The sequence below is a fragment of the Trachinotus anak genome, unplaced genomic scaffold, assembly GCF_046630095.1.
Source record: "Trachinotus anak isolate AG129_WGS33_773 ecotype Australia unplaced genomic scaffold, CSIRO_AGI_Tana_v1 ptg000004l, whole genome shotgun sequence".
NCBI classification, from domain to species: Eukaryota; Metazoa; Chordata; class Actinopteri; order Carangiformes; family Carangidae; genus Trachinotus; species Trachinotus anak.
The window spans coordinates 19,286,101-19,314,047 of record NW_027273855.1 but is presented as its reverse complement, the minus strand read 5'-3'; the positions used below and the strand labels follow the sequence as shown (position 1 = coordinate 19,314,047).

Below are 27,947 nucleotides of genomic sequence, written 5' to 3'. Positions count from 1 at the left end.
ACATTATACATAAGAAAAGTATCATTTAATCTTCAGATTAAATGTGAGTATGACTGTGTCCAGTTCACTGCAGGGCACATTTAACCTCAGATTCATAATCTGCCCTTTAAAATGGGCAGATATATTGTTCCAAGCTCACAGGTTAAGTAACATACCTCTATTCTCTTTAGTAAGAGAGAAGTTATATTGGATACATTGGATGGACAGCCATCCAATGTGTCAAAGAAGCTTCTCACCTACATTGGTGTAATGTCTGAGTAAAGACACATGAATATGTCATATACAGACAATATGTGGCTGAGTGGCTCGTAAATTCCTCTTTCCAAAACCTCAAGGGTTTATAAACAGGCCAAGCAATCAACCAGTGCAAACAATAATCATAATAATAATTTTCACGATCTTTACTAATCACTTGTTGTATGGTAACATTTATTTATAACCATTATTTATTCATGTCCCATACAGGGTCACAGAGGCAGGCCAAGGCAAACTTATTTGTATAGCACATTATCATACACAAAGGTCATTCAATGTGCTTAACAGAAATAAAAGAAGCATAAAAATGTCAAAAGCATAATAAGAAAACAGTGTCAAAACAGTATAAAACACAGATTATAAAACAGGTAATAATAGTTAAAAATGTAAGGTTAAATGAAGGCAGTGGAGAATGGAGAAGTTTTAAGCCTTTTATAGCCAGTTCTGGTATGGGCAGATTTGATATCCAATGGGAGCTTGGTTCCAGCAAACCTGGAAACCTACGAGGATATGGCAGACCAGCAGAGCCCAACCACAAGGCAGCTATGGTGAGGAGTAAGTCCAAAAATACAAAAATTTGGATTGCAGGAGGAAAGAGAACATATTGAAGCACAATGCAATTTCCACATAGAGATATATAGTAATAGTAATAACTAGAATGGCACTCTGCCGAGGGCATTCCTCTACCAAGGCCAAACAATCCTACACATTGAAGAAAATGATAAAGACATTCCTGGATCCACTCCTTTAACTGGATCTGGAACTAAATTCAATGGGCTCTTCCCTGGTCTGTGCTCCATCACTCCACCAAGTTTGGTTCAAATCAATACCATAGTTTTTGCATAATAATGTTAATAATAACAATAATATTAGTAAAAATAATTGTAGGAGTGTTTGGCTTGCTGTAACAGATCTGGAGTCTACGTTGCCACAAAATGTCAAATATCAGTAAGATTTATAAGTTGTAAGCGGGCTGCAACATTTAGTGCTAATGTTGAAAATAAAACTAAACTAAACTAAACTGAGCAATGGCTTGTCTTGCTTAACATTCAGCAGGGACTTTACTGAACTTACAGTGAGACACCAGAGCAAGGTGTGCCCTTTTGTGAAATCACCTGCTTCATGCATCTTATATGTGGCAGATGTTAAACATCCTGGTCTGCCCCGACAGCATGTTTAATGGGGGTGGGTGCAGTCACATAAACCCAGCACTCACAGAGAGTACATATAATTACATAATTATAGTGGAATCTGCCTATATGGGTCAAAAAGGCTGGGACAGAATCTTTTCTTTACGCTGTTCAAATAATTCAAGTCAAGTCATTCAAGTAGTCCGCTCATAGTGTTCATTTTTTCATACATGAAAATATATGGAGAAAAAATGTAAAACTGTTGTAGCCTCCCACTGCAAGGTGTCATATATATATATCTTAGGTTTTTTGGAGTGCTACAGTGTTTAACGACCAATTCACTGTGTGTATGTGTGTGTGTGTGTGTGTGTGTGTGTGCGCGCGCGCACGTGTGTGTGCTTTTGTGCTTGCTGTAGGCACTCTTGTGCTATGTGATATCTTTACCACCGTGGCTCATTGAGTTATTTTGCCCCCCAGTTCCTGCTCCTCCCACATTTTGGGACTTTCACAGTACATAATACTTGTCCCCACTCTCTCACAGCAGCAGGTATGTGAAGTCAGTGGCGTCTGAACTCTTTCACCCTGATCATCCAGACTAGTCTTGGACCAGGAGAGGGCTCAGGTTATTTAATTTTTTCTTTGAATCAGTGAATGGCAAAGCTGTCCACATTCATGTGAGAAATATGCAAATGTCACTTGGATAGTAATCTGAATGAGAAATAAAGAAAATTAATTCTTCTGCAGGAAACAGTTGGTGCTTCTTGCACATACTCAACCTTGTGGAAGGTTGTGGGGTCTCTTTGCAGTTTTAAGGTGGGCCATCCCAGGCATAAGCAGCAGATGTATGAAAGCAGATTTAAGACTCTATTTCAGCTTTGATGACCACAGTAAGGAAGAGAGGGAGTTAACTGAGGTAATACCAACGGATGAAAAATGTTGTGACAAACTGGTAGAGCTAGAAAAGAGGGATTAACTAATGTTGACTTTGGTTTTATGATGTTAATGGAACGCTTACAGCTGTGTTCATTTGCTTTTTTTGTTTTTGTTTCTGACCAAACAGAGCAAGGTTGATTGAAGGTGCCTCTTACAGTTCTTTAGAGCACTCCCTTCCAAAGTCCCTGAGGCCCTGCACAAGTACATACAGAGTTGATTTCATTTGAAGGAATTACGTTCAGGCTTGGGGGAGGAGGGATTTGCTTCAGGCAGTACAGTAGTGGTTGATTTGAGTTAGAGGATCAGTTGACATACTGATGTGGTCAGAGACAAAGCATTTGGTGTTCTGAAAGTTCGGGCAAGAGTAAAGACAAAAATATTCTTTAGGCAAAGATTGACCTGAGGGAGAAAATATGCCTGGATCTGAAATCTCTGAACCCTAGAAATGCGTTGAAATGGGCCAGAAAACCCTAAATTTAGGGATGACAGGTTGGTTAACTTTAGGGGTCAGCACATAAAAAGAATAATGATGGAGTGGATAGAGAGGATTTTATTATAATACATTACAACATATATAATTTTGGAAAAGTAAAAATAAACCAGGAAATGACTTCTAAGGAACTGCACTTGAAGACAACTTAGGGTAAACAACATGCCAACTTGTTGAACTAGTAGAACTAGAAATCTAAATGGACAAGGGAGGAGAGAACAATGACCAGTATGCCTCAGTCAATATTGTACATCCCTTTCCACCCTTGCACACAATTATACAGATTTGGTACATGTTGCATAACATATTTACGATATTTTAAAACAACTACCAGTCCTCAATAAGAACACTGAAACAAGATTTGCTTTATTCATCCTGTCTGTACTGGCTCTGAGTAGATGCCTGTACTTAAAGTGATTTCAGTGTAAGGAATCGGGGACCACAGTCCTCATTCTGAGCTAAAATTTGTGGGTCTCTTTGCGGTCTTTCTTGTGTGGGTTTCCCTCTTAACATCCAGTCTGAACAGGAAGAATAGCCTATCCTTTAAACATATGGTTGCCTATGCAGACCTCTTAAACACTGTAAAAGTTGTTGCCAACATGTTCAGCATTCCTTCGTTATGTTTTATTAGTCGGAGAGAGGTTCAGAAACAGCAGAGCAAGAGCAGTCCTCGTGTCTGAAGGGTGGTGAAACAACTGCAGAATGTGCCCCTATGAGAAAAGCTGAAAGAGAACTGCAAATGAAACACAGACAACACAGGTTAACTTACCCTCTGGTTTATTTTTTCTCAGCTCATAGCAAGATGTTCAAATAGATACACATCATGACTGACAAAAGCTTGTTTTGTAATGTAGACCAACCACATCCACACACTCATATACTGACACACCATACAAACAGACACATATTAAGCACTGTGCACAGAAACAAACAAATCTCTCACTTTTTATGTGATCAGTTCTCATGTGGGTGAGAGGCATGACTTTGTTTTGGGTACAGGTGTTGCCTGCATAGTTCAGTAATGAAACTTGTTGTAGTTACAGAATTGAAATTATATAACATAGTCACAACAAAATGGCATGCAGTGACAAACACATTTCCATTCATGATACTATGAATAGTTTGCACATGCACAAATCGATGACTGAGGAATTCAACCTTTTCTTGGGTTTAGCTCACTGTGCCTCATTTCTGCCTCATGGTGATCTTCTGAAAACACAAGATGAAGACGCACGATAACACGTCACATGTGGCCCTTTCAGCCGTGCAGTCAAGAGCTGTCAGTTTGAAGTCTTATTGTTTTGAATGCTCATTCAAAAGAAATTCTCACCCAGCAGACAAAAAAGGCAAAGCATAACTGAGGAAAAATAGGCTGAACAGCTCACCACGGTTTGATGTGGATCATGTTGTATTCATAAGGAGATCTGGTAGCTCTCGTGAGTTGGATGCTCTCTATTGTAATCTAAACGCCGATAAACCCAAGAGAAATCCAAGGTACTCAAATTTCAGGTGTAGTAAAAGTTAAAAAGGTTTCATTGTTTTCTTTTAAAGATGCCATGAATTTTCCTTTTCTTTGCACAGGTCTGGATTTGTTCAGTATGATTTCCCTCTGTTTTTTGCACTCCAACCGTCCCGTTCCTCATGGCTGCTCAGGACCTGTGCTTTCAGTTCACAAGATGGGAGGTTTCCTTCTGGCACTAGGAGACTTCAACTGACAGTCATTTTATCCCAGCCACAACATGTTAGTGCATGGGAATGATATGCTTGTATGGTTTGCATAAAATATAAGCACATTTTTGCCCAGAGCTCCAATAAACATTGAGTAGTTAATAGATACTAGGAAAAATAGGAATTAGGAAAAATAGAGGAGATTTTAAGTTGTAAAGAAAAATCCAAGGAAAACATTCAAACATTCAAACATTCAAAAAGACACATCAAATCATAGCCAGGTCAACCATGCTAGGGTTCTCACCAAAAGAAAGGAATGCAAATGTAGAGCGAGAGAGGGAGATCTCAGGCTCCTTTGCCCTCTCTGTGTATCTCTACAGATAATAAAATTCAGTGTTTATGAAGATTTAGTTGCAAGACATCTTTCCTCCTCATCCTCGTCCTCTGTTTCTTCATCCCTGGTTTGGGGAACAGAGGTCAGCAGCAGCGTGTCGGCATGGACTTCTTCATCGTCCGACTGGATCACAGGTGTGTCGACTCCCGCCCCGCTGGTGTCACTGGAACCAGACGATGTAGAGGACATGCGAGACTTTGTGCCACGGCAAACCTCATTTTGCCGTTTCAAAGGTGTACACTCCCTGTAGACTATCTCTGCATCTTCATTCTCCTCTTCTTCGTCTTCTTCCTCACACTCTGTAAACAAATGCTGTTAGGACATGTTGGCACCTATCCTGTCATTTAAGCATGGTGCATTACTCAGTGTTCCCCATGCATAAAATGTACTTAGGTGAGTCATGCAAATACTGTAAATTTTAAAACACCCAGAAAGATGACTTTGTATTTCCAATTTCTGCATTTATACCCATATGCAAATGTAATATACTGCATGTACTTATACTGAATTTCAGTATATGACATATATGTACATATAAAATAAAAGCACATATGTAAGAATTATATATGAAAGATACCAGAAATTGAAACAATTTCATACATTGACATATATGTCTAGCCCATACAAGTATGTATATTTATGTATGTATGCTTATTTTGTAGACATATATCCATAATATATATCCATCCCAAAGCCTCTCAATGTAAAAATGTTATCTGTATATTGTTTTAATAAACGTGATATTAATTAACTATTTATTGTTATGGTCACAACATGTTATACCAAAAAAAAAAAAACTTTCATCCTATTGATATTTTTTAATATATGTACATACACAAATTTTACTATGGATATTTCATATATGTTATTAACTTATATCTTCATATATCCAGGGGATGTATATATGTGGTAATATATAAGTAACATACTCTATATGACAACACAATTCTTGACATAGGGACATATATGTCATATATTACATTCTGTATGGAGATGCAATTGTAAGCATTGTCAATGTAAAAATCAACTGAAAAGGTACATTTATGTCCTTTCAGTTCAGTTTTGGAGATGTTTTGCAGAAGACTCTCATGTGTTGATTTTCTGAGTTCCTATATTGCAAAAACTGCATATACATTCTCAACCTGTGGGAACATCTGTAATTTTCACATCCAAGTTGTCTGGGGATTTCTTTACTGGCGCAACCTGCAAAAGTCGTAAACCTAAAACGTTTGTTGCTGAACAAACAAACCTGCAAGTGCAAATTAGCAAAGCTGACTTGCGGGTCTCACGGTCTCATAAAACCAAAGTAAAAACCTAGATTAGATAAAATTTTAAATTTTTTTTCCATTAGCAAGTAGAATATAGAGATCACTAGAATTAATAGTTTCAGTAATTCTTTACACACTCTTTATAGGATGCAATTGATAATTTCAACCAGGACCTTTTTAAACCTCCCATCACGTGTCAATTTTAAGTGAGGAAAATAACTTCAGACATAGATATTAGGCCCATCTTTAAAACGCTAATGGCAGAAGGTCGCGTGTGGCTTAGAGCCAGTCAGTGCACCTGGAAGTGGGGATGCCAGTGCTCCCTCGTCTGCTCCAGAGCCTGAGTTAAGAAACACGTCGAGAGCCTCCTGGTCAGATATGTCCATCAGGTCCATCTGCTCCAAGACATCCACATTCACTTCCATAGATGAGATGCTGCCCATGGGAGCTGTGTATATGGGCAGAGCAGCATTTATAACACAAATACACACAAATTGTGAGTCCTTGTCAGCTGAATATCTTTGATAATGTTGTAATCTGCCTAAATTACATTCATAAACAGTGTCTTTTATAGCTATTAATGTATTTTAAACATGTAAATACTTTGCTAAATCCCGTTCTTTCAGAGCAAAGAGGGCAAAAGTTAAACTGTTGGCTATAACTGTAAAAACATTTTACAGCCACTTTTCATTTAATTAATCGTCGTATTTATGCCACCAGGACGGAAAGCCATGGAAGACGACAGTTACTCACGTTTCCTGCAGTCAATCTGCAGGTGAGCAGAGGGCAAGTAGTTGTCTACATCATGCTGGTAGACCTCTTCAAAAAAGCGCTGTCTCTCCCTCATCTTCAGGTGCTGGGCAGAGTCATTGTCTAACACCCTCTGAGAGTTGTCTGTCTCCGCTGACCAACAAAACACACACACACAGAGACAAAAAAAACATACAAATATTAACTAAAACTATCTTTTAATGTGTTGTGTATTCTCTCTTCTGGGATAATAATGACCTGACTTACTCTGCCTACCATTCCCCATCTATCTCCCCTTCAATTCCTGTCACCTCTCTGCTGTCTACAGCCAATAAAGTCATGCACAAGGATGTTTTTAAAAAATAAAAACAGTTTTGATTTGAACACTTGAGCTGTGAAGCTGCTGCAAAGCGTGGAAACATACTTCATTTATAAAAAAACAAGTCGGTGAATTCTCTGGAAGCTGTTAAGAATGAACAAGTCCTGTCATATCCCACAATCAGCGTTCCACAATGCCAAACAGTCAACTGAATATTTATCAAGTATTCAGGTGTTGTCAAGTTTCTGTTTCCTCTCTGTGACTTTTCACAAGGCAAAGAAAACCTTCTGATGAGATTAGCCTGACCTCTGGTGGTGATCACACTCACATGCAGTTTGAAACAAATGGCATCACATTAGCTATGTGATTATTCAAACATTTGCATGAATACCTGCTGCTTCAATATTTCAAAGTAATCATTTGTGGGAAATTGCCCATAACCCATCATTTTTATGCTAATATCTCTGCATGGTATTCGCACACATGTGCAGATTACGTAAGCACTATTTTTCAGCTGCAGTTACTCCTTTCTTGGTGTTTGTTGACTCACATTGCAAACTTTGCAAATCTCTGAAGATCCACTATCTAGCTACATGTTGTGTTTTTTGGGGGGTTTTCTTTTGTTTGTTTTTTCTGTTTTGTTTTGTTTTGTCAGTATATGAAAATACAGACATGAAAATCAAGAGAGCATCTGTCCTTAGGTCTGCCTCCAGCATTGACCTCCACCCAGCTGACCAGCACTGGTTGTATAACCTCACTGCAACCACAGCACACATTGTGTCTTCTCCCACTGGGCTCCATGAGCTGACACTTTGACTCATGTCACCAGTGTTTCTATGGCTGTGTGTGTGTGTGTGTGTGTGTATGTATGAATCTGTGAGTGTGAGCATGTTCACATAAACAGTATGTGTGCTTATGCATTCATGCTTTTGTGCTATTTAGTTCATGCTCATTTTATCACCCATTGTGTGTAAAGTGTAACAGTCTTCCATGACTAACATGTTTACAGGATGGTAGCAGATGGATCTGTCATGCACAGTAACAACATTCACTTCACTTCATCTCCATGCAGACCTCGTCAACGCTGCTTTTCTCCTGTTTGAAAACAAACACAGCAACGCATCTGTGTCACCCAGCCTTCCTCTTCAGACAGCTCCACTTCTGGAGACCCATTTCTAGTCAGTCTATCAGTCATTCTTCCACAGCCCTGCAGGGGTGTGTGTGTCCACTGTCATGCACTAACAACAGCACTTTAGTCTGTCAGTCAAGCTGTCTGTGGAGACAGGAAACCACTCTGTGGTTCAGACTGATATGTGGTGATAACAGCTGGTGAAGTAACTGGGATCACAGTCAATGACATAAAGCTTACAGTGTTGTTAAATATAAGCCATTATCCAGACATGAATGCAAATAATGCAAATGCCATTAATATATCTAACTAGAGAAGCTGGGTGCAGTGATTGCACAACCACTGCTTGGGTCAAAAAGATTTCTGGTGAATTTTGCTTCCTTTATTCCTGCTCTGAATAGAACAACATGGACTAGATGAGGTATATCCAACATATCCTAGTAATTCCTGCAGCGTGCTGTGACACGAGTGACAAATTACTGCGGAGGAAAGACAAATATAAATGAGTGGCAAGAATGGTTTGGCGTAAATAACAGTTATCAGTGTTTAAAGGCTTATCAGATGCCAAAATGATGCACAGCAGTTTATGACTCAAGTTTACATCTCTGGAAAGTTATCAAGGCTGCAGTTATTTTATCTTTTGCCACAATGACAGATTGCAACATAAAAGAAGTAATCCACCAGCGATTCTCCATCATCATCATCAAAACCCCAAGTGAAGGCTCATGCCGGCCCAACACCTTACTCTGTGATGGTTTGTCGATTTGTCGTCTATGTGTGTGTCCTTATAAACACACTTGAAATAGTCAAAAAGAGAAAACTGAATCGACTGACTCCTGCCACCAGGAGCCCACACCCCCAGAAATGTGAACACACCAGTGGCCGTGCCATTTCCCATCAGTCCAGCAAGACAACACACAGCAAGAAGAACAGTGTCAGTTACTCATGAGACCAACGGCTTCAGCCTGTCGCCTTGTTGCCTCCTGCTACTACTCCATGATCATTCAGCAGTCAACATTTTACAGCAGCCGGACGCTTGAGACAAATAAGGCTATCAGAGCAATGATGAGGCTCCTGATGATGATGATGATGAAACTACACAGCTTACATAAACTTCAGTTTTGCCTGGTGGCTGTATGGGTCTCTCTCTCTCTCTCTCTCTCTCTCTCTCTCTCTCTCTCTCTCTCTCCTCCTCCTTTTTTCCCTTGTCTCTTCATCTTAAAGTCATATTTCACTACAGAGGTTGAGATAGCCAGTGGACACGTCCAACCCACGCACAGCTTCATATCTCCATCTGTCTGCCCTTGCGTGGGAGAAAACCATGTATGTAAAAGGCTGACTCATCCAGATAACCTCAGAGTTTTCTGCCACCCTGCTGTGGAAGACATGTAGGAGGTCCCCATGCAAACTGGCTGCAGTTACTTTACTACCATGCTCTGTGAGAGACCCAGATGGTGTTCATTCCACAGGGGAATCCCTTGCTTTTGACAGGGGTTATTAACAGCCAATGATCCTTACATGGCTGTTTTTTTTTTTCCACTTTCAATCTTAAATCCAATGTTATGTGCTCTTTACTTGTACGTTAGTTTAAGTCTTCCAGAGGCAGTCCAAAGGGAAAAAAAGAGTTTTGTTGCATAATAATTAACTGTAAGTGTGATCACTGACTGCCAGCACAAGAGTGACAGTGAAGTTCCAGAAAAGCTTGTACAAGGGTCAGTAAGCGCAAAGTGATGAAATTGTCCTGGTGTTAAACAGGGTGACCCATGCAGTTCTTAAGCTGGTGCTTTACCCTTATCTAGGCTATGAAACGCAGGTCACATGGAAACGATTTACTATGGGTGGGTCAATGAACAGAGAACAGCTGTGATGGCTGACTGCTGCTTTGTAAAGAAAGTGTTGGCTTCAGGATATTAGAAGACAGAGCTTATAAAAGAAGAAGAGGGAAAGGATAGGACAAAAGGACCAGGCCTCCAATCTGCTGGTTCCATGCTGATTTGCCAAATGTATTGTGTGTCTACGACTACTGACACTGAACTAAACCACATCATGAATTTGTTACAACCGCTGATGGGCAGCAAAAACAATATTATCCGAAAAGAAAGACATAATTAATAATTCAGTACAACTGCTCGGTACAAAAACTGGCTCTGACAGTGTCCCACAGCTCAAACTCATTTTGCTGATGATTACCCTGGGACACAGTAGAAGTGTTTTTACCCTTACCACTGCATAACACGATCCAGGAATTAGAACTTGAGTCTCAGTTCAGGGACCACCTATTTGTATTTGCATCAGTGGATGTGTTGCCAGCAGAATGGCAAGTCGTGGCTTTTTTTCAACTTTGGTTGTGAAAAATTTGGCCTATAGAAACATCAGCGTCAGTTACAGTTACATCCTTTTTCTGGACTGACTGTGGGTTTCTGACAGGAACCTGTACCCCCCAAAAATATACACAAGTTAGCTAGACATGCTAACGTTTGTGGCTTACATCAAAGCTGTCCATTCTTTACATCATTGCTCTTGTGGTTTTGGTTTTGAAGAGGCTACAAAGGCCTCCTAAGGTGGGAGTATCACATACAGCCTCATTCATAGGTTTCGGCGTGGAGAAATAAAAACACTACTAAAACTGTAAATATTCAAGAATTTGGTTAATATGAGTGGAGTGCAAATATGGGGAATATTTCCAGGCAAATGAGAGCTTGTTTCTCAGCTGCCATCAAAGTAGCTTTTTGAAAGGACAGCTGTTTTGACCTTTTCCCCTCTTGATATTTTTGAGATACAAACTTCAAAGGTGGTGGTTTTGGTGGTGGTAGACTTTGTGCTCAAGCACAGTAATACTGAAGTCTGTACTCTAGCTCCCTCAACAGAGATGCTAGCTTTGTTCACCTGGAAAAACATAAGAGGGATGACTTTAGTCTGCATGGAGACAGAAAGAAAAACGTTGTAGGCCACTAACCTGGTTAAGCTTCACAGTATTTTGAGAGCTACCCTGACGAAATTCCATGACACTTGTGATCTGTGACAGGACCTATGCCCCCTACCCTGAAATCCATGCTCCATCTTAGTCCACACTGAGCCATAATTACCTGGGGCTTACTGTTACACAATACCGGCACAATCCTTCAACTGCACACCCTACACGGGACAACTACACTGTAGTGCATGACTACACAGCTTACTGCCTTGATTGTAGTGTATGTGCTTGTATGCATGTAGGATGGTGGCTCACTCTGTAAGATAGAAAGAAAGAAAGAAAGAAAGAAAGAAAGAAAGAAAGAAAGAAAGAAAGAAAGAAAGAAAGAAAGTGGTGTTATGCAACCTGAGCCTGCTGTGCATTATTCCTGGTGTAGAGTAAGTGTAATGTCAGTGATTTGAGGCAAAGCTTAACTGCGTCAGCTTGCCTCAGCATAACCCTATACTGACAAATTCAAGGGTGCAGTTACACCATACATTTATTGTGTGTTTGCTGTGTGTCAAGGCAAACACACACACACACAGGATAGAAACAATTTCATTGGCTTTAATACGGCAAGAAAACTCTTCTTTTTTCTTAATTCTTTATCCTCTTTATAGACCACATTTCTCAACAATCCTGACTCTTTCTCTATAAATGTTATAAATGTTAGTCTTGTATTGAAGTTGATCCGATCATAAGCAGTTCTTTATGTCTGGGAATCTAACACAAGATGTAGAGATGGTTGTGTGTGTTCCTGAGGGGGAGGGGGTGGGTGGTCCAGGGTCAGAGGCGACGGTTTAGCTGAAACACATGATTTTTTCATCCTTCTGGTTATTTTTCCAGGGTCTGATCCTTTTACCACTTCCACTACACTGCTTCTGATAATACACACTAATCTTTTTATTACACATCAGTCTCTCAGGTTGTTTTGCTCCAGCATGCAGTGTGTATTTGTTTCTCTCTGTTGTCTTCTTTTTGGCCACATTACCAGCACCTTTTCTACGATGAAAACATTCATCTCTGAATAAATGCGTCATCAGCCGCTCTGTGTCATTCTAATGGTGCAGTCATAGATCAAGAGTCCTGGGAACTGCACTGAAAGCAGGGAACAAATGTTCCTATTGAACCAAAGAGTCACATGCTGTAGCATTCAATCCCCTTGTGGCAAATGGAAAGAAATCCCATGATCATCTTTCTGTTTTCAGTGAACACAGACCGGGTGTTTGTGAGACAGAGCTACTGAGGCAGTTGCGCTGCATGGCCGGTCACATTTGACAGTCCATCTATCTCAAACTCCACCCCTCCCCTCAGGGACTGATGATGGTGTCACCCAGCTCCCAGCAGTATAGAGCCACATCATTTTTAGGTATTACTGTTGTTATTTACAGAGCAGATCACTCTCCTCTGCCGGCCTCGTAACCACAGCGGTCCATCAAGCATAAATCATTTATGAGTGAGATCACTGCACCACAACAGCCACCTCCCCCGCTGTGCTCCCCGACTCCCCTGGCTGTACATACACACACACACACAAATGTCCATAAACACACGGCCATGTAGTAGAAAACAAATCCAGACTCGTCATTTATGATACCATGTCCCGCCTCCTGCCTCAGCACCCACCATCATTATCATACTACGTCATACTGCAGGAAGCTCAACCTGAGGCCTGGAGCAATATATTACATGAGCACATTACTTAAATATATGTGTGATTACTCACTCTTTCATCTTCTCCACCTCTCTCTATCTTGAAGTCTAGATCTGTTCCATTAGATCGCCCTCATCTTCAGGTTCCTATGATCCCATAGGTGTGATGATATCTTGAACCTTGTCTGACCATCCACTCTCTAAGTGTCTGATCAGATTGTGTATTCCCAGGCCATTCCCTTTCCCATTCCTGGAGCCATTAAGGCACTTCACTCAGGGCTAAATGCAAAGATGACCTCCCGCCTTGCCCACTGCTCCCCATTAAGGTCAATCAAAACAGGGCTTTCAGTAGTTCACACAGAGCTCATATGCAGGGCTCTGCCTCTAGTCTGCATACATTAACAATAACTCAAAAGCACACCCACACACAAACTTATTCATTAAAGCAGCAAGTAGCATGAGAAAACATTAGATTGTTCCCTCTACACATAAGTGGAGCAAACTGCTCTCATGGGGTCATTTGTTCAGTTAGAAAGTGTTTCTCTGGCAAGCAGGCAGCAGTGAGCATTGCTTCCCTGATTCTATGTAAAGACCTTCTTTCTTTAGTTTAGTCAGACTCTAGGCGTAGTGTGTAGTAGTGGTTACACTTTTGCTATGATTAAACCTCATCTAGATCACCAGTGTTGCACCACCATCAAGGAAGTCAGGCTAATTTGGTTAAGAAGAGATGGCCTTAGGCTTTTATTATTGCTTCGGACAGTTAGATATCTACAGGAACTGCTAATGAGGGTTGATTCTGGGCTGAGCAAGGATGTAAAAGGATTAACTGAATATGCTGGTAATATTATAATTAATCCTTTGGGGACAGTTTTCAGAGGAAACTCAGTGAAAAGCTGAGAGAATATTATGTAGCAGCCGTGCAGCACCTACTGTACATACCGCATTGATCTGTAATCTTATCAACAAACTAACTAATGCTTTACTGGACACGTCTCATGAAAGAGTTGACTGTTTTGTTGTGAGGCTCTGAATGATCAGTTGTGAGTCAATATAGAGCTCAACCAGTCCAAAGGAATTTATCCCAGACTACTTATTTTATATTAAAGCTTCCTTTGCTCATGATATGCTGAAATTTTCTATCAATTTCTGGAGAGACTATGCTGTAGAAATGATTGGGATCAATTACTGCCCAGAACTGACAGAAGAGCACATCAAGTGTGGAGTAATTTCCTGCAGAGGACATAAAGTTGCAATGTACACTACAGTACTGCAAGTCTTCTTAGTGCCACGTTCTCTTCAGCTACAATTCTGTTAACTCGTACACTGTTGGTTACTTACATGCCAGTCGCTTGTTGTGGTAGGTTGACCCAGTAGACGACATGATCCAGTGGATGTGGGATTGGTTGAAGAGAGTGTTTGCCTTAAAGTGTGTGGGGATTTTTCTCGTCCCCTCCTGTCAAGGCTCCGGGACAGGATGCTGGTGTGTGTAGTGGATGGTCATCTAGTCATCGCAGCTCTTGACTTTGGTACCAGACCCATCAAAGACAGCAGATTTACAGGACCCTTTCTCTCCCTCCCCTTTTCTCTTCTCCTTTCTTTTTTCTACTCTGCTCTGCCTTTTTTTTTGCTGTGTTGGCTGATGTCCTCCTCCCTTTCTGACTGCCTTTGCTGTTCTTTCTAGGTTTTCCCTCTCACTGCTTCACACTCTCATCTCGCCTCTCTGTGTCTCACACACACAGACACACACACACACATACACAAGCTGTCTTGCTCTCTCTGTCAGACAGGCTCAGTTAAGTTGTAGGGAGCTGTGCAGCTTAGGGACGGTGGGGGGGGGTGATAGTGGGCTACGGCACTGTGGCCTGTACCAACTGATGACAACGAGGGGGTCAACTGGATCAGGAGGTGTATAGGCTTTTTACATAATCTTGAGGAATATACCAGGATTAAACCCCTCCCATCTCAACCATCACGGCTTCTCTTTATGTTATTTATTTATTTATTTATTCGCTTTGTAGTAAGATGAAAGCTTGAGAAGTGAACTGTGATAAGAGAAGAGGTTCTGCATATCAGTAAATCACTATAGTCTCTCTCAGTGTAACAGGAAAAAAAAAGGAAATGTACATGACTGACTGTTATCACCTACTTCATGTTATAGTTCACAAAATCTATACTATGTAATTTTTTTTGTGTTACATCATCTTGTGTAGTGTTATGTTAACTGACCATTTCTCTATGTTTGTTTATGCATCTTTGTTTATGCATCTTTTCATTATATTTTAACATTATCACATCATTTCAAAAAGGTTTATGGGCTTTATCAAACAATATTTTAAGAATTTATTATTGCATTTATATAAAGTTCAGGAATTCACAAGTCACAAGTAGATCACATCCTCCATCTGGATAATGCCCACAATTTACATGTGTTTTCTCCCAAGTCTAAACTGAAATAACCCTGATGACATCATGAGGGGCTGTTGCCAGAGCCACAGAAGACATGATATAGCTCTTCTTACAGGCTGAGTATGATTCTCTATGATGACTAAACTGACTGATCTGTAATATCCTGGTCTTCTACTTTAATCATTTACAAATCACTTATCATTATCATCATTATTTATTATAGATTAATAATAGGCAGTTAACATCATTTGACATCACAAGTTAAACATAGTCAATTTGGCTGCTGTAAATTCTCCTCCAGCATCATCCTGCCTAATGGAAAGTTTAACCACTTAGCTTGGAAAAGAGCAGCGGAGCTTCTGGACTACTTATCAACATTTACATCTACAGACTTGTCAGCTAATTAAAAGGTGAGACACCATTGACTTTTATTAATGGCCTGATAATATTTGGACTTATTAGAAAGTTAAGACATTAATTATGTATTAATAACAACAGAAGGTACTTCTGTCGCTGATATTTCCAAACATGATCCTTTGTGGTATTTAGTAGGTCTGCAGAGATTTGTGGTTCAGTTCATTTTTTATTTATTTTATTCTTATTTATTTATTTATTTTGCATGCAAGTTGGAAAATTTAGTAAAGGAAATTATATCAATTCTTTACACTGAGTTGACTTGCTTTTTGCAAATCAGATCAGATTCTGTTTGTGATCTTTGTTAAAGAGGTTTTTTAATGCAAGCCTGAACAACAGCATGCACACAGACACACACACACGCATATGAACACCTCATTAAAAACACACATACTCCCACAACTACACGCACTTGGGCAAATACACACACTAACTGTCACACGTGGGGGGTTAATAGGCACTTAGCATCCTGGATTCTTGCAGGTCCTGACTGCCCCTTCCCTAATAAGAGGCTTCTAACAGGCAATTACATCACCCTTCAGCTGGGAGATTACCGCTCCAAGTCTAACCACTAATGTCATGGAAAACCTATTGCAGGATACATAAGATAGTAAGACGGAGAAGTACAACAAGATATGATTCATGGCCTGTTCGGTTACGTTCTGATGCTGTGGTCACCTGTTGACTCAGAGATGCTTAATATATTCTTTCAGCAGCACAACTTCACAGGCAATCTGTTTTGATAGGCCCCACAAGTCAGCTGTGTTCCTTTTATAGTCTAACACTATGATTTATTTCTCAAAGATGTGAGAGAACACTTTCCCTGTCACTGGATGTGCCAACACCTCAGCCACTGTAGAGATCATAGCTGTACATTTCAAAGATTCCTTACATTAACTTCACTGGTGAGTAAACATCGACATCTGCTGGTGAAGATTGTGTATTACATTTTAGCGCAAACTTTGTCACCATATGTCACCTTTATCTTTCTTTTTTCTTTTTTTTTTCTTTGTAACACAAAAAGGGACATCACCACTTCCCTGAGTAAAATGCCATAAATAAGAATCATAATACTTGCTGTCAATATCAGGAAACTCATATATTTTTTAGATTTGTTGTTATCTTGACCAGCAGTAAATCAAGTGTGTCTGTAGTTTGAGTTGCTTCTGATTAGATGTCTGTTTGGAAAATGAATCACATTAGAAATTTGTATTTCAGGTTTCAGATACTCCCAGGTTTAATTCATTCAGGTGAACAAAAGGGGATTTCCAATGACTATATCCGTGTGTGCATGAGTGTGTGTGCATACGTGTGTGTGTGTGTGTGTGTGTGTGTGTGTTTCAGCTCTGTCAGTGCTGGCTTCCTCTTTGAAACTGTGTTGTCTCAATTTTCTGCAGCATAGTCTCTGATGTGGCTTGTGAGTCATACTGTGGTAAATATACACATTTGCGCATGCACACATACATTCACACACACATGTATTCACATCCACGCACACACACACTATTCATGGTCACTATAGTTACTATTGCCTTTGCATTTATGTTAAATTGTGGTTGTGCTATACACAATAAACATGCTGACATACACTGGTGGATTTTCTCAGGTGAATTCACACAGCTGAGCCTCAGCAACAGACAAAAAAAAAAAAAAAAAAAAGTTGACATCTTCACTTCACATTTTCTCAGCCTTACCAGACAGCGAAGTCAAAGCCCTCAAACTTTATTAAAAATATCACATTGTGCTGTGTGGGGATATTCTGGGGGTCACCATGGCAACAGACATCCAAGTGCCACATGCACGAATGTGCACACCTGCCTGCCAGTATTCCAACTTGTGCCTCTGAGCCTCCCTGTTAGACAGTATCTAGGTGCTGTTTGCTAAATGTGGCAGGACGGAGAGGCGACAGTTGCAATGCCTTTGTTCTCAGAGAGAGGAGCACGCAGCTCTGTCGAGGTGTTAATTAGCCTTTGTGAGAGTAGAAAGTTGTTAGGAATGTGTTTGCTTCAGCTGTGAGATGCACAACCTTTTGTGTGAAGCAGAGCTTTGTCTTGCCAGACATTGTAAAGAATGCAACATAGTGAGTGACAGCTTCTTTTAAAGCAGCAGTGTTTTATAAATACAACCACCACATACACTGCTCCCTGTTTGTCCTTGCCAGCAGTGGATCTGACAGTTACAGTATACACCGAGCAGCCACAACCTTAAAAGCACTAAACTGGTAATGCGGTGGCTGATTGGTGTATTTACCTGTTATTTTATCACAACTTTATGACAGCACAAAAGCTCAGTATAACATTGCTCGTCTCAGCTGTGATCTATAGTTCACTCAGTAAGGTATGAAATAGTCACAGCTCTTTGATTGTGTGATGTGTCTCTACACACAAGCTGCGAAAGAGTGCACCTGGAAGGATCACTTCTGGGGTAACATAATGGTTTGTGATGTCAGTTTTGCAAGTGTGTGCAATGTTTTTCGGTGTCTAAATAAGATCTAGTGACTCATGTGGAGAAAACAGGCTGCTTGGACTGGGGGACTGACAGTATCGGTTTGACTCGTCATGCTGAGCCTTTGCCACTGATATACAGCACTGAACTTAGTATTTTCTTGTGGATCTTAGTCATTGTCAGATAAAAATGCAAACCACACAGTAACATGTTTTGGGTGACCTCTAAATATAAAGGCCAACTATTTTTTTTTCTTGTCTCTGAAAATGTCAGATCATGTTGCGTGATGCTACGTATTTTGTGAGTCAACACAACAACAAAAAAAAATGCAATAGAGTCCATTGTATGAAGGAGTTAATGTTTTGCAAAGGTAACATAACAGTGATTAAATCTGTGAACGGATTTGTTGGTGGTACTGTAATGAAAAGGCAAAAAAAAAGGTGTCAATGTGTCACAGTTTTCAAATGACTTTATTATTTATATCTCAGATTGTCTCCCTGGGGTTTGTGTGTGTAATGGTTCATGTTCAGGAATAAAATAGCATTTAGATGTTTCTCACCACGGAGCACACACGGAGTCTGTGTGCATGTGCATATATGTGCGTGTGTGTGTGTGTGTGTGTGTGTGTGTGTGTGTGAATGTATGCATGAGTATGTGAGTCACGCACCACTATCCAGCCCCCTGGGCTTTGAGTTCTGATGCCCATCTTTCAGCTTCTCTACTGCACACTGAACCCAGTGAACCTTCTGCTGTTTACACTCTCCCCCTCCTCCTGCTCGCTCTGTCTCTATTTATCTCTCTCACCCATTCTCATGCTCATCTATTCTCCCTCCGTCTCTCTCTTGCTTTCTCTCTCCATCTCCCTCCAGCTCCCTACAGTACATCTCTCATTCTCACGCGCTCACGCTCTCTTGTTTTCTTAGTCTTTTCACTTGCAAACCCTTCCTCTGTCTCTCTTTATAACTGCGACTCTGCGTATCAAACCTCTGCAGATCAAGACTTATTCAGACTCAGACAGCCTGTAACTGTGTAGGGTTCAGGCACACACCCAGGGACCCTCTGTGTGCCGATGTGTGGCCAGAGAAAGAGAAGGACAGAAAGAGAGGGGGTGACAGAGGGAGGAGTGGAATCAGAGACAGAGCTGAAAATGGAATCGCCATAGATATCATCCTCATTCCCAACCTCCACTGTCTCTTCACTGCTGTCTTCCCTCTTCACACCGTCATCATCTCATCATCACCATGGCTGTTCTTTCCAAATGCAAACACACACTCATTCCATCAGGTTGCAGAAAGTCGAACAGCTGCTGTGTCATTACAACTTTCCCCAGCAGCAGACTGGTAACAGCGTGGCTCTTTTATCTGTGTCTGTGCTTGTCCTTTTCTCATGAATGAGGATGTGTGTATGTGTGTTTGTGTGTGTGGGCATGTGAGTGGGATAGTAAGGGGTGGGTGGGGTAGAGGCATGCCACCCATGTCAGCTTTTCCAAGACGTGTGCGGTGCCGTTTTGAGCCTCTGGTTGACGTAACTTTACCCCCCAACAAACAGTAACGTCATCCTCGGGCCCTGAGTTCGAAATTGCTTTGCTTGCACTTCTGCAGCACATTGTGGAACTGAAACACGCTATTAATGAACCCAGTTAAGCAAGTGTGAGTTGAGTGTGAGAGAGTGAATGTGCGTGTTGGACACAGCTTGAGAGTCCATTGAGCTGCGTGGAGGAGGTAAGTGGAATGTGCATCACATGGCATGAACTTCAAAGGAGCACATCTCACTGCAGCAGAGTAACAGTATGTGTCTGTGCGTGTGGGTTTGCGTGTGTGTTTGAAAGTGTGTGACTGTGCGCAAGGTACAGTATGTAGCATGTGCACCCATCTGTGTGTGTGTGTGTGTGTGTGTGTGTGCGTGCAAGGCTGTTATAATGGGAATTATACATTCACCATAAGTCACGGGGTTCATTTCCATGCAACAGCCCAGCTGGTTCACTGCCTCACAAGCTTCAATCATGTATTAAAACAACATGCTTGTTGCTTTAGCGCACGGCTGTTGCCTGGTCATAAATGATGCTTGTTTCTTGGTTTTGAATAACGCTTATCAATGGGATTGATTTTATTATTATTTTTTTGCACGGTCATGCCTTTTCTCCCCGAGGCGGTGCAGCCATCGTAGCAGCGTTTCTTCACTTGGTGTGCCACCAAGTGAAGAAACGCTGGAACCCAGCGGAACCCCGGGCCTGGTCACGGATAGCATAGATACACTGTAAACGGCTAATCGGGTATCAAACCAGCGGAGAGGAAAAAGCGCCTCCACTCCGTGTCTCATTCATTATTCACAGCCAGCAAATGAAGTTGGTACAGTGGGAGCAATCAATTATAAATGAGAGAAGGTAGGAGGGAAAGAGAGAGAGAGATGAAGGGGATAAAGAGAGGCCTACCTCGCATGCAGCAGAGCTTTAGCATGCCAGTGATCATCACAGTGACATTCTGCAACCTGCATGCACAGAGCCACTCAAGTAATGGACTCTGGAGGCCCACGATCCTGCGTAGAAAGCCCCAGAGAGAGAAGTCTAAAATGTGCATGCATCTTCTCACACTACACCAATAGCATTTATTTGATAATGACTCAGTGTGCTAACTTTGAAGTTTCTTGGTTCACATGTGTGCACTTGTGTTTTTCTCTGGCTGGCTGCACTGACAAGTCATAGTGAAACTGCATTTGGTCTTTTCACAAATGTCGAGCGACAGTCATAGCGTCCCCGCTGTAGGTTACAGCTTGCTCTGAAACCAGGATATAAAATTGGTCCAGATGCAGCATTTTAGAATGAACACACTTAGAGTCTCCGATCTCTTCTGTGTTTGACTCACAAGAGCCTTTTGTCTGTCCTCTTCACTCCTAGTAACTACAGTACACGTTACACATACCAGACCACAAACATTTACGAGATAAATTCAGTAGTGATTCTAGGAATTTAAAATAACATAAGCAGGAACAACAAAAAATATGTTTTCATTCCTTCAGAAAATGCGACCATTTGTTTTAGGAATTTTTTTCTTCAGTGTTAGTTGATTGCTGTTTCTTTTTCAAGGCCATGTTCTTTCACATTCAGTGATATTATCTTGTTGAAACTGAAAGCAAAGCAATAGCTCTGATCATATATTAAATTTTGGGACTTTCCTGGACAATGAAGCATTCTGGTACCTCAAGTTGATGTTCATCTTCTCCTGTGCCACTGAGCCATAGACGTGGTTTCACAACTCCAACCTTTGGCACTTCTATGGCCATTTGCATGCATTGTGGGGCTGTCCCATACATGTACATGCGCGCACACACACACACACACACACACACACACACACACACACACACACACATGTTTGAGATGACATGGTTCACTGAGACTGACATTAGTCGCAGAGGGCACTACTTTCTGTGCATGCTTTTCAACTGTCCACAGCTTTACATGCAGCTGTTTTCAATGAACCTCCAATGTTATGATTGGAAATTCTAACTGTGAAGCATCTGTTGGAATTTTTCTCTCAGTCTCTGTCATTTCACTATTCGTTAAATGTCAAATATTCGCCACTGGAAACTGCTCTGTTTGTGCTGTCTGTATATGGTGTTTGTGTGTTAGTGTGTGTGTGTGTGTGTGTGTGTGTGTGTGTGTGTGTGTGTGTGTGTGTGTGTGTGTGCGTGCGTGTGTGTGTGGGCAGAGAGGCTGTTTGATGTGAGTCAGATCCAAACCCAGGCTGGTTTCTCTCACATGTGTGTGGGACGCATCCAGATGGCTCCGGAGGACTGCACAAATGTCACTCTGATAATGAGACAACACGGCCTGTTGAAATACAGGTAGCAGGGCTGTGTTACGTGCTTTTACATACACACACACACACACAGAAAGAGATGGCGAGAAAGAAAAAACAGAAAGGGGGAGGCCTCCCTGAGTGCAAGAAAACACGCAGTTATCACATATAACAAACACAATGAAAACATAATATTGGCATATGTACATGACGTTTACAAACTGACACATGAATGGTAGTACACAGGTTCATGCGCTGCAGATCATTTCCTCCATAGAGACACAGTCCATCTTTACCATCATCAACTTCACCATGGTGACCTGCAGGAAATGATGAATGCAATAATATTCATCCGCTGACCTGCGCTAAGTGACAACTTCACCTCCGTCCCTCTCCAGTCCTCGGGGGTCACCGCAGGTCACCACTCAGTTGCCATGGGAACAGGCAACATGAAGGAAAATTCTCCAGAGCACTAAACAGTGACACCTTATACGGTGTCTCTGACAGACTCGGCTGAGTTGCACATCAAGTGTGAAAGCAGGAGTGAGAAGTTGTTGTTTATTTAATTTTCCTACGAGTCACAAGAGTGGCCTGTCAACCCCACTCTTTTTCGCACTCTCTCTCCCTCTCTTTCTCTCTCCTGCATAAAAACCCATTTTCACACGTACCCTTGGACATTTGCTCACACATATTTTCTTTGTCTGCATCACTCCACTCAGTGGATCTCTCACACAATATATTCCAGTTATTTTGAACAGCAAAGCACAGGTGCAACCCTGTCTGTGTGTGTGTGTGTGTGTGTGTGTGTGTGTATGTGTGTGTGTAAGTGAGATAGTATCTGTTATTCCACCTCTACGACTGCTGTGACCTAATGTAACTATTGCACCTACATTGTCAACCCTCCAACAGCTCAGTCAGCCTCATGAGGTTCCTGCACCTGTTTGCCTAACACGCACACAAACACACTTTATATATCAGCCTACAGTCGCAAATACTAATCCACTGACACCGTTATGATCCAAGTCTCATGGTATGTGTGTGTTCAGTGTGTGTGTGTGCGTGTGTGTGCGTGTGTGTGTGTGTGTGTGTGTGTGTGTGTGTGTGTGTGTGTGTGTGTGTGTGTGTGTGTGTGGGTGGTGTTGCTGCTTGTATCAAACACTGTCCGCTGCTGGCAGCAAATTTCCTCTCTGAGGTGATCTGTTATAGTGACAGGGCAGCAAGTATTTTTAGCCAGAGAGAAAGGACAAATAATGAAGCAGGAAAAACAGAGGGAGACAACAAGGGGACAAGTGTGGGAGAGAGAGCAATGAGAGAGGAAGGAGGAGAGAGAGAAATGGAGAGAGAGAGAGAGAATGGGGGAAGTGAAATCTGAGGGTAAAACAAAACCACCTGGATGTTGCTGACTCGCTCCTCTTCTGTTTAGAGCACAGTCTATATACATCACATTACACATCCACAATCACATACCCACACATACCTTGTGTTCATGCACACACACACACACACAGTGACAGTTTGGGTGCCGGCCAGACAGCATGGCTTTCACTTTACTACAATTATTTTTATGGTTTAGGTTTTCATTTCTTCATCATTTCTACATCATTGTTATCAGGTATGATAACATCATACTGACCAAAATAACAGCTGAGGTCTGCGAACATGGAAACAGTGCTACAGCAAAATCCTGATGGGGCATGAAACTCTGGAGGTCAGATAATCGAGAGGCCAACCTTTTTTTTTTTTGGAGGTAAAACTGAAAGTGAGTGTACCAAAGACGTCAGCAATAATCTCTCATGGTAGATATTAGATTTCAAGGCTCAGAGATATGGGCAGAGATAACTGGCTAGGGTTAGGGTGAGGTTGGTGTCAAGGTAAGCATCATGCAGGCCACTGGTTGTGGTTATAGATAAAGTTGGTTTCAGATTAAGTATGGGGAAACACACATCGATGGAGAAACAGACTTCACTTCCCCCCAGAATCATCTCCCAAACCTTTGAGTCTAGTGCCAATCACTGCCCTTGTTGTACTGAAAAACTGTCTCCAAGTACGGGAACTTGCAAGTTGGTCTGTAAACTGTGATGGTTGTTTACCACTAAATTGGAAACAGTAACTATTTTGATATTTGATAATCCATCGTCTCATTCTCTGTTTTCAGGTTTTTCTATATCTTTTTCTTGATTAGTTTCTTTGTCTGATATGTTTGGACTTTTGGTTGAACAAAACAAGACATTTGAAGAAGTCACTTTGGGTTTTAGGAAGTGCTGATGGGATTTTTTTCACAGTTTCCTGACATTTGATTCACTAAGCAATTAATTCATCCCAAAAATAATAAGCTGATTAATCAATAATGAAAATAATTGTTTACTGCAGCCCTATTTCCAATGGACAGTTTCACAATTCACATTCCTTTTTCTCTTCCACATAAATTATGGGGATTAATGTGGGATTTGGTTTAAAATCTCATGATTTTGCCTCCATCTGACTGATTTTTAGCGACGTCACAGCTTTCCTGGATCTCTGCAGTTAACTTAGTCAGTACATTATGTCCATGACTGAAACAAATGGTTAAAAAATACTTAAAGCTAAGACAATAAGTTTCAAGTTCTACTAAATCTGAATCAGCCTTGGCAGTTAAGCATAGTGGAACAAGCGTCACAGCACTGACAAAGCAGTTACTCAGAAAAACAACTGAGGAGTGAAATAATACAACTAAAAGATAAAGACTGAAATAGACTTCTCCTTTTTACTTCTCCTTTTTCTCAATGGAATTCTTACAAGAGTAGGACTTTGGTTTTTGGTTCCGTTGTCACGGCAGCAAGCAGCTTTGGCCTTAACCTCAAAGTGGTGGCTAAAACAATATAAAGTGCTCAGAGTGGTGGTCAGGACATTATGGTTTGCACACGCAAGTTGTGAGGCCTCTGTGTAGCACAATGTCCTCCTCTCTCTGTCTTTCTCTCTCTCACACACACACACACACACACACATACATACACACACACACACACACATACACATACACACCCTCTCTCACTGGTTTGTTCCCTGAGTCAGCACTCTGCCTCAGCTCCAGTTTCTCTAGCCCGGCCCGCCTCTGCCCGCCTCCCTGCAGGACACTATTAGGACATTTCTGTGTGTGTGTGTGTGTGTGTGTGTGTGTGTGAGAGAGAGAGAGAGAGAGAGAGTGAGTGTGTATGCGTGCCTTAGTGGGAGAGAGCTACTGTTGCATTTACGTGGTCAGGTCCTTTCACCATCTTATGCAATACGATATTTTTCACTTTGCGAGTAACCCTGGATATTTCTGTCTGCTCCATCGAATCAGCTATTGTGCCAGTGCACCATGAAAGATGCACGTCTCCTCTCCCTCTTCCAAAACACTCCCAATGGGTTTTGCATGTTGTAGTGTGTGTGTGTGTATGTGTGTGTGTGTGTGTGTGTGTGTGTGTGTGTGTGTGTGTGTGTGTGAGATCTGCTGGATACTACTAGTTCTGCTAACATGGCCCAAAAATAGCAAACTGGAGAGGTGTGAAGTAAAAAAGGAAAGGACACTTTAGTAGAGGAGTAACTGACACGGGGTGAGTCACTTTCACACACGAACTCACACACACACACACACACACACACACACACGCACATACGGTATACAAAGGCATGTAACACACACACACAGTTGTGAAATTGTCTCATGTTGGCTTTGTCACTGCCGAGTGTCTGTGTGTGTGTGTGTGTATGTGTGTGTGTGTGTGTGTGTGTGTGTGTGTGTGTGTGTGTGTGTGTGTGTGTATGTGTGTGTTTTGGCAGGAATCACGGGTTTGTGTCTCGCTGCCATGTGATTGGCTCTTTTTCACGGTTTTTGTGAATACATTTTCCCAGAAAAATGACTGTCAAAGATTCCCCTTCCTTGGCTTTCCTCGTTATGCTTTCATTAGCTCAGTGATTATTTATCCATTTATCCATTTTTTCCAATGGATTAACTGAGTTTACACACTTTCTCTCAGCCCCTTTGGCCTCCTCAGCATCAGAAACTGTTAACTTATGATGGTGAGGAGCTGAATTTCCTCCAGACACCAGATTCAAGGGACAGCAGTGTCAGGTTTGACCCGCAGAGACCCTGACACCCCTGCTGTCAAGGTGTGTTTGACATGTGTGACGGCTCCTTATCAGTCTATTTGCATTTGCGCTCTGCCTGTTTACACCATTGAAAACCCCTGATTGGTCACTTTTCCACACCGTACAGCACTCTACATCACACTGTGAGCACATGCACATCCATCACTGAAACTGACACGCCTCACAATTGTTTTTGTTAACACGCCCATGTGAATATGACAGATTCTGCTGGCAATCTGATTCCATCAGTTTGTGCGTTTTTGTAATTTTGAGCCTCACTGAGTCAGAAGTATCATCAGTGAACTGAGGAAACATTTTTCCAAAAGTATAACCTCAAGTTAAAGGGAAAATATGGCTGATCTTTTTTTTTTTCTTTTTCATAATTCTCATTTTTGACTGTTTACTCAGCGAACAAAGTCGTGTTGTTTCCCAGTTCTATTTACATCTGTGTTTATAGGATGTTGTAGCGTGAATGCAGAAGTGAGAATGGGAGAGACAGAAGGAGAGAGGAAATGATACCAAGACGTTTGGCCTGCATGGTGCCTAATGATCACAAGAGCAAAAGATACATGCATGTGAACGCACACACAGACACACACACACCATGTGATCTCTCGATTAGTGCTGTAGTCACACCCTCCCACGCTCTCTTAGTGTTTGATCACAATCTCCCTCCTACTCCTGGGCTCCAGTCAAACAGAAACTTTCAACAGATAATGCTTGCTCGACATGAAATTAGTGATGACCTTTGTTGAAATTATTTTAGATATTTAATCAAATTTTTCCATATTCAGTTAAAATGTATGGCTGAGAGAAAAAAAGATCTAACATATACATTTATTTTCATCTCTATGCAGTGCTGTGTCTGAGGACATCCAGAGCTTGTGTTTGAGATGACTCAAGTTTAGAGTTATAGTTTACAATAGCTCTGACTCGTACGAGGCAGATTAAAAGAGGATATGATCTGTGAAGTAGCCGTAATCTGTTTGGGTGTATCTCTTCACCGTTACCCAACTGAGCCTGATGATGTCTGTGAAAACCCAAAAACAGTGATACACAGACTAAAAATACAGGAATACAAAAGAAAAATTACAACAAGCTGTAAAGTGTTTATTACTTTTTGAAGGCTCCAAAGCCAGAGGTTCACTTTGAGTTGAAATCTTTGGCCTGTGAAGCAGAGAAACTGTTGTGTTTGAGGCTCTGTTTTACAGAATGTAAATGTTTTTTTTCCTCACTGTGCTTTCTCCTATGACTCCTATTTGTTTTCCTCATCAGGGGTTGATATTGTCAAAGGGATATATCATCATGTCATCACCAAATTTTAGTGGGGGGTATTTAAACCTGTCATAAGGCATCAGTTTTACATATTCACACTGGTGATTTTGATTTATAAATCACTGATATTGATTTACAGTCAATAGCATGTAATGTACATAATTAGAACTTTTTTTTTTAATGAATTTTTATTTGTAAATATTGACATTTATATAATACAGTAAGGATGTACTTAAACAAATATTTACTATTTTTTTTAAACAGTAAACAACAAATACCATCTTTACCTACCCATCTTAACATGGGATAATTTATATATATTTATGATTTTTTTACTAAAAAAAAAAAATCATTATGTTTGTGTGATTTGCTGGTCAGGGCCAGCTGCTTCATGTGCCCTTAAGAAGCATTTTTTTTTTCAACTTGTGATTAGTTATTTATTTTTAATCATGGTGAGGGATTCACAGGTTACAATGGATATGACAAAAAAAAACAATAAGATAAATGGTGGAAACATGTTTAATTTTAATATTAAAATGACAGAATCGCTCGATTCAGCAG

General features: G+C 41.0%; 1 protein-coding gene across 4 annotated transcripts; it reads right to left on the bottom strand.

The window, feature by feature from the left end:
• Nucleotides 1–3,568: 3,568 nt before the first annotated feature.
• LOC139620811 (dysbindin-like) lies at nucleotides 3,569–14,753 on the bottom strand. 4 transcript variants are annotated; one of them, XM_071476722.1, is made up of 4 exons: nucleotides 14,281–14,753; nucleotides 6,892–7,041; nucleotides 6,437–6,586; nucleotides 3,569–5,169 (listed from the first exon to the last, which is right to left on the bottom strand). In XM_071476722.1, exons 1-4 carry the CDS (start codon nucleotides 14,321–14,323, stop codon nucleotides 4,874–4,876), a joined length of 639 nt encoding a protein of 212 aa, XP_071332823.1. In that variant the 5' UTR covers nucleotides 14,324–14,753; the 3' UTR covers nucleotides 3,569–4,873. The 4 variants fall into 4 exon arrangements, with proteins under 4 accessions (XP_071332823.1, XP_071332826.1, XP_071332824.1 ...); XM_071476725.1 differs by lacking the exon at nucleotides 14,281–14,753 and adding an exon at nucleotides 7,313–7,410; XM_071476723.1 differs by lacking the exon at nucleotides 14,281–14,753 and adding an exon at nucleotides 7,156–7,305.
• Nucleotides 14,754–27,947: the final 13,194 nt, after the last annotated feature.

What these genes read in the sequence shown, in the direction of transcription:
- LOC139620811 (XM_071476722.1), bottom strand. Translation starts at nt 14,323, where the DNA reads ATGTCGTCTACTGGGTCAACCTACCACAACAAGCGACTGGCAT. An exon ending in CCACAACAAGCGACTGGCAT is followed by an intron (nt 7,042 to 14,280) that starts GTAAGTAACCAA and finishes TTTGTTGGTCAG; the next exon opens with CGGAGACAGACAACTCTCAG. An exon ending in ACTGGCATCCCCACTTCCAG is followed by an intron (nt 5,170 to 6,436) that starts GTGCACTGACTG and finishes ATTTGTTTACAG; the next exon opens with AGTGTGAGGAAGAAGACGAA.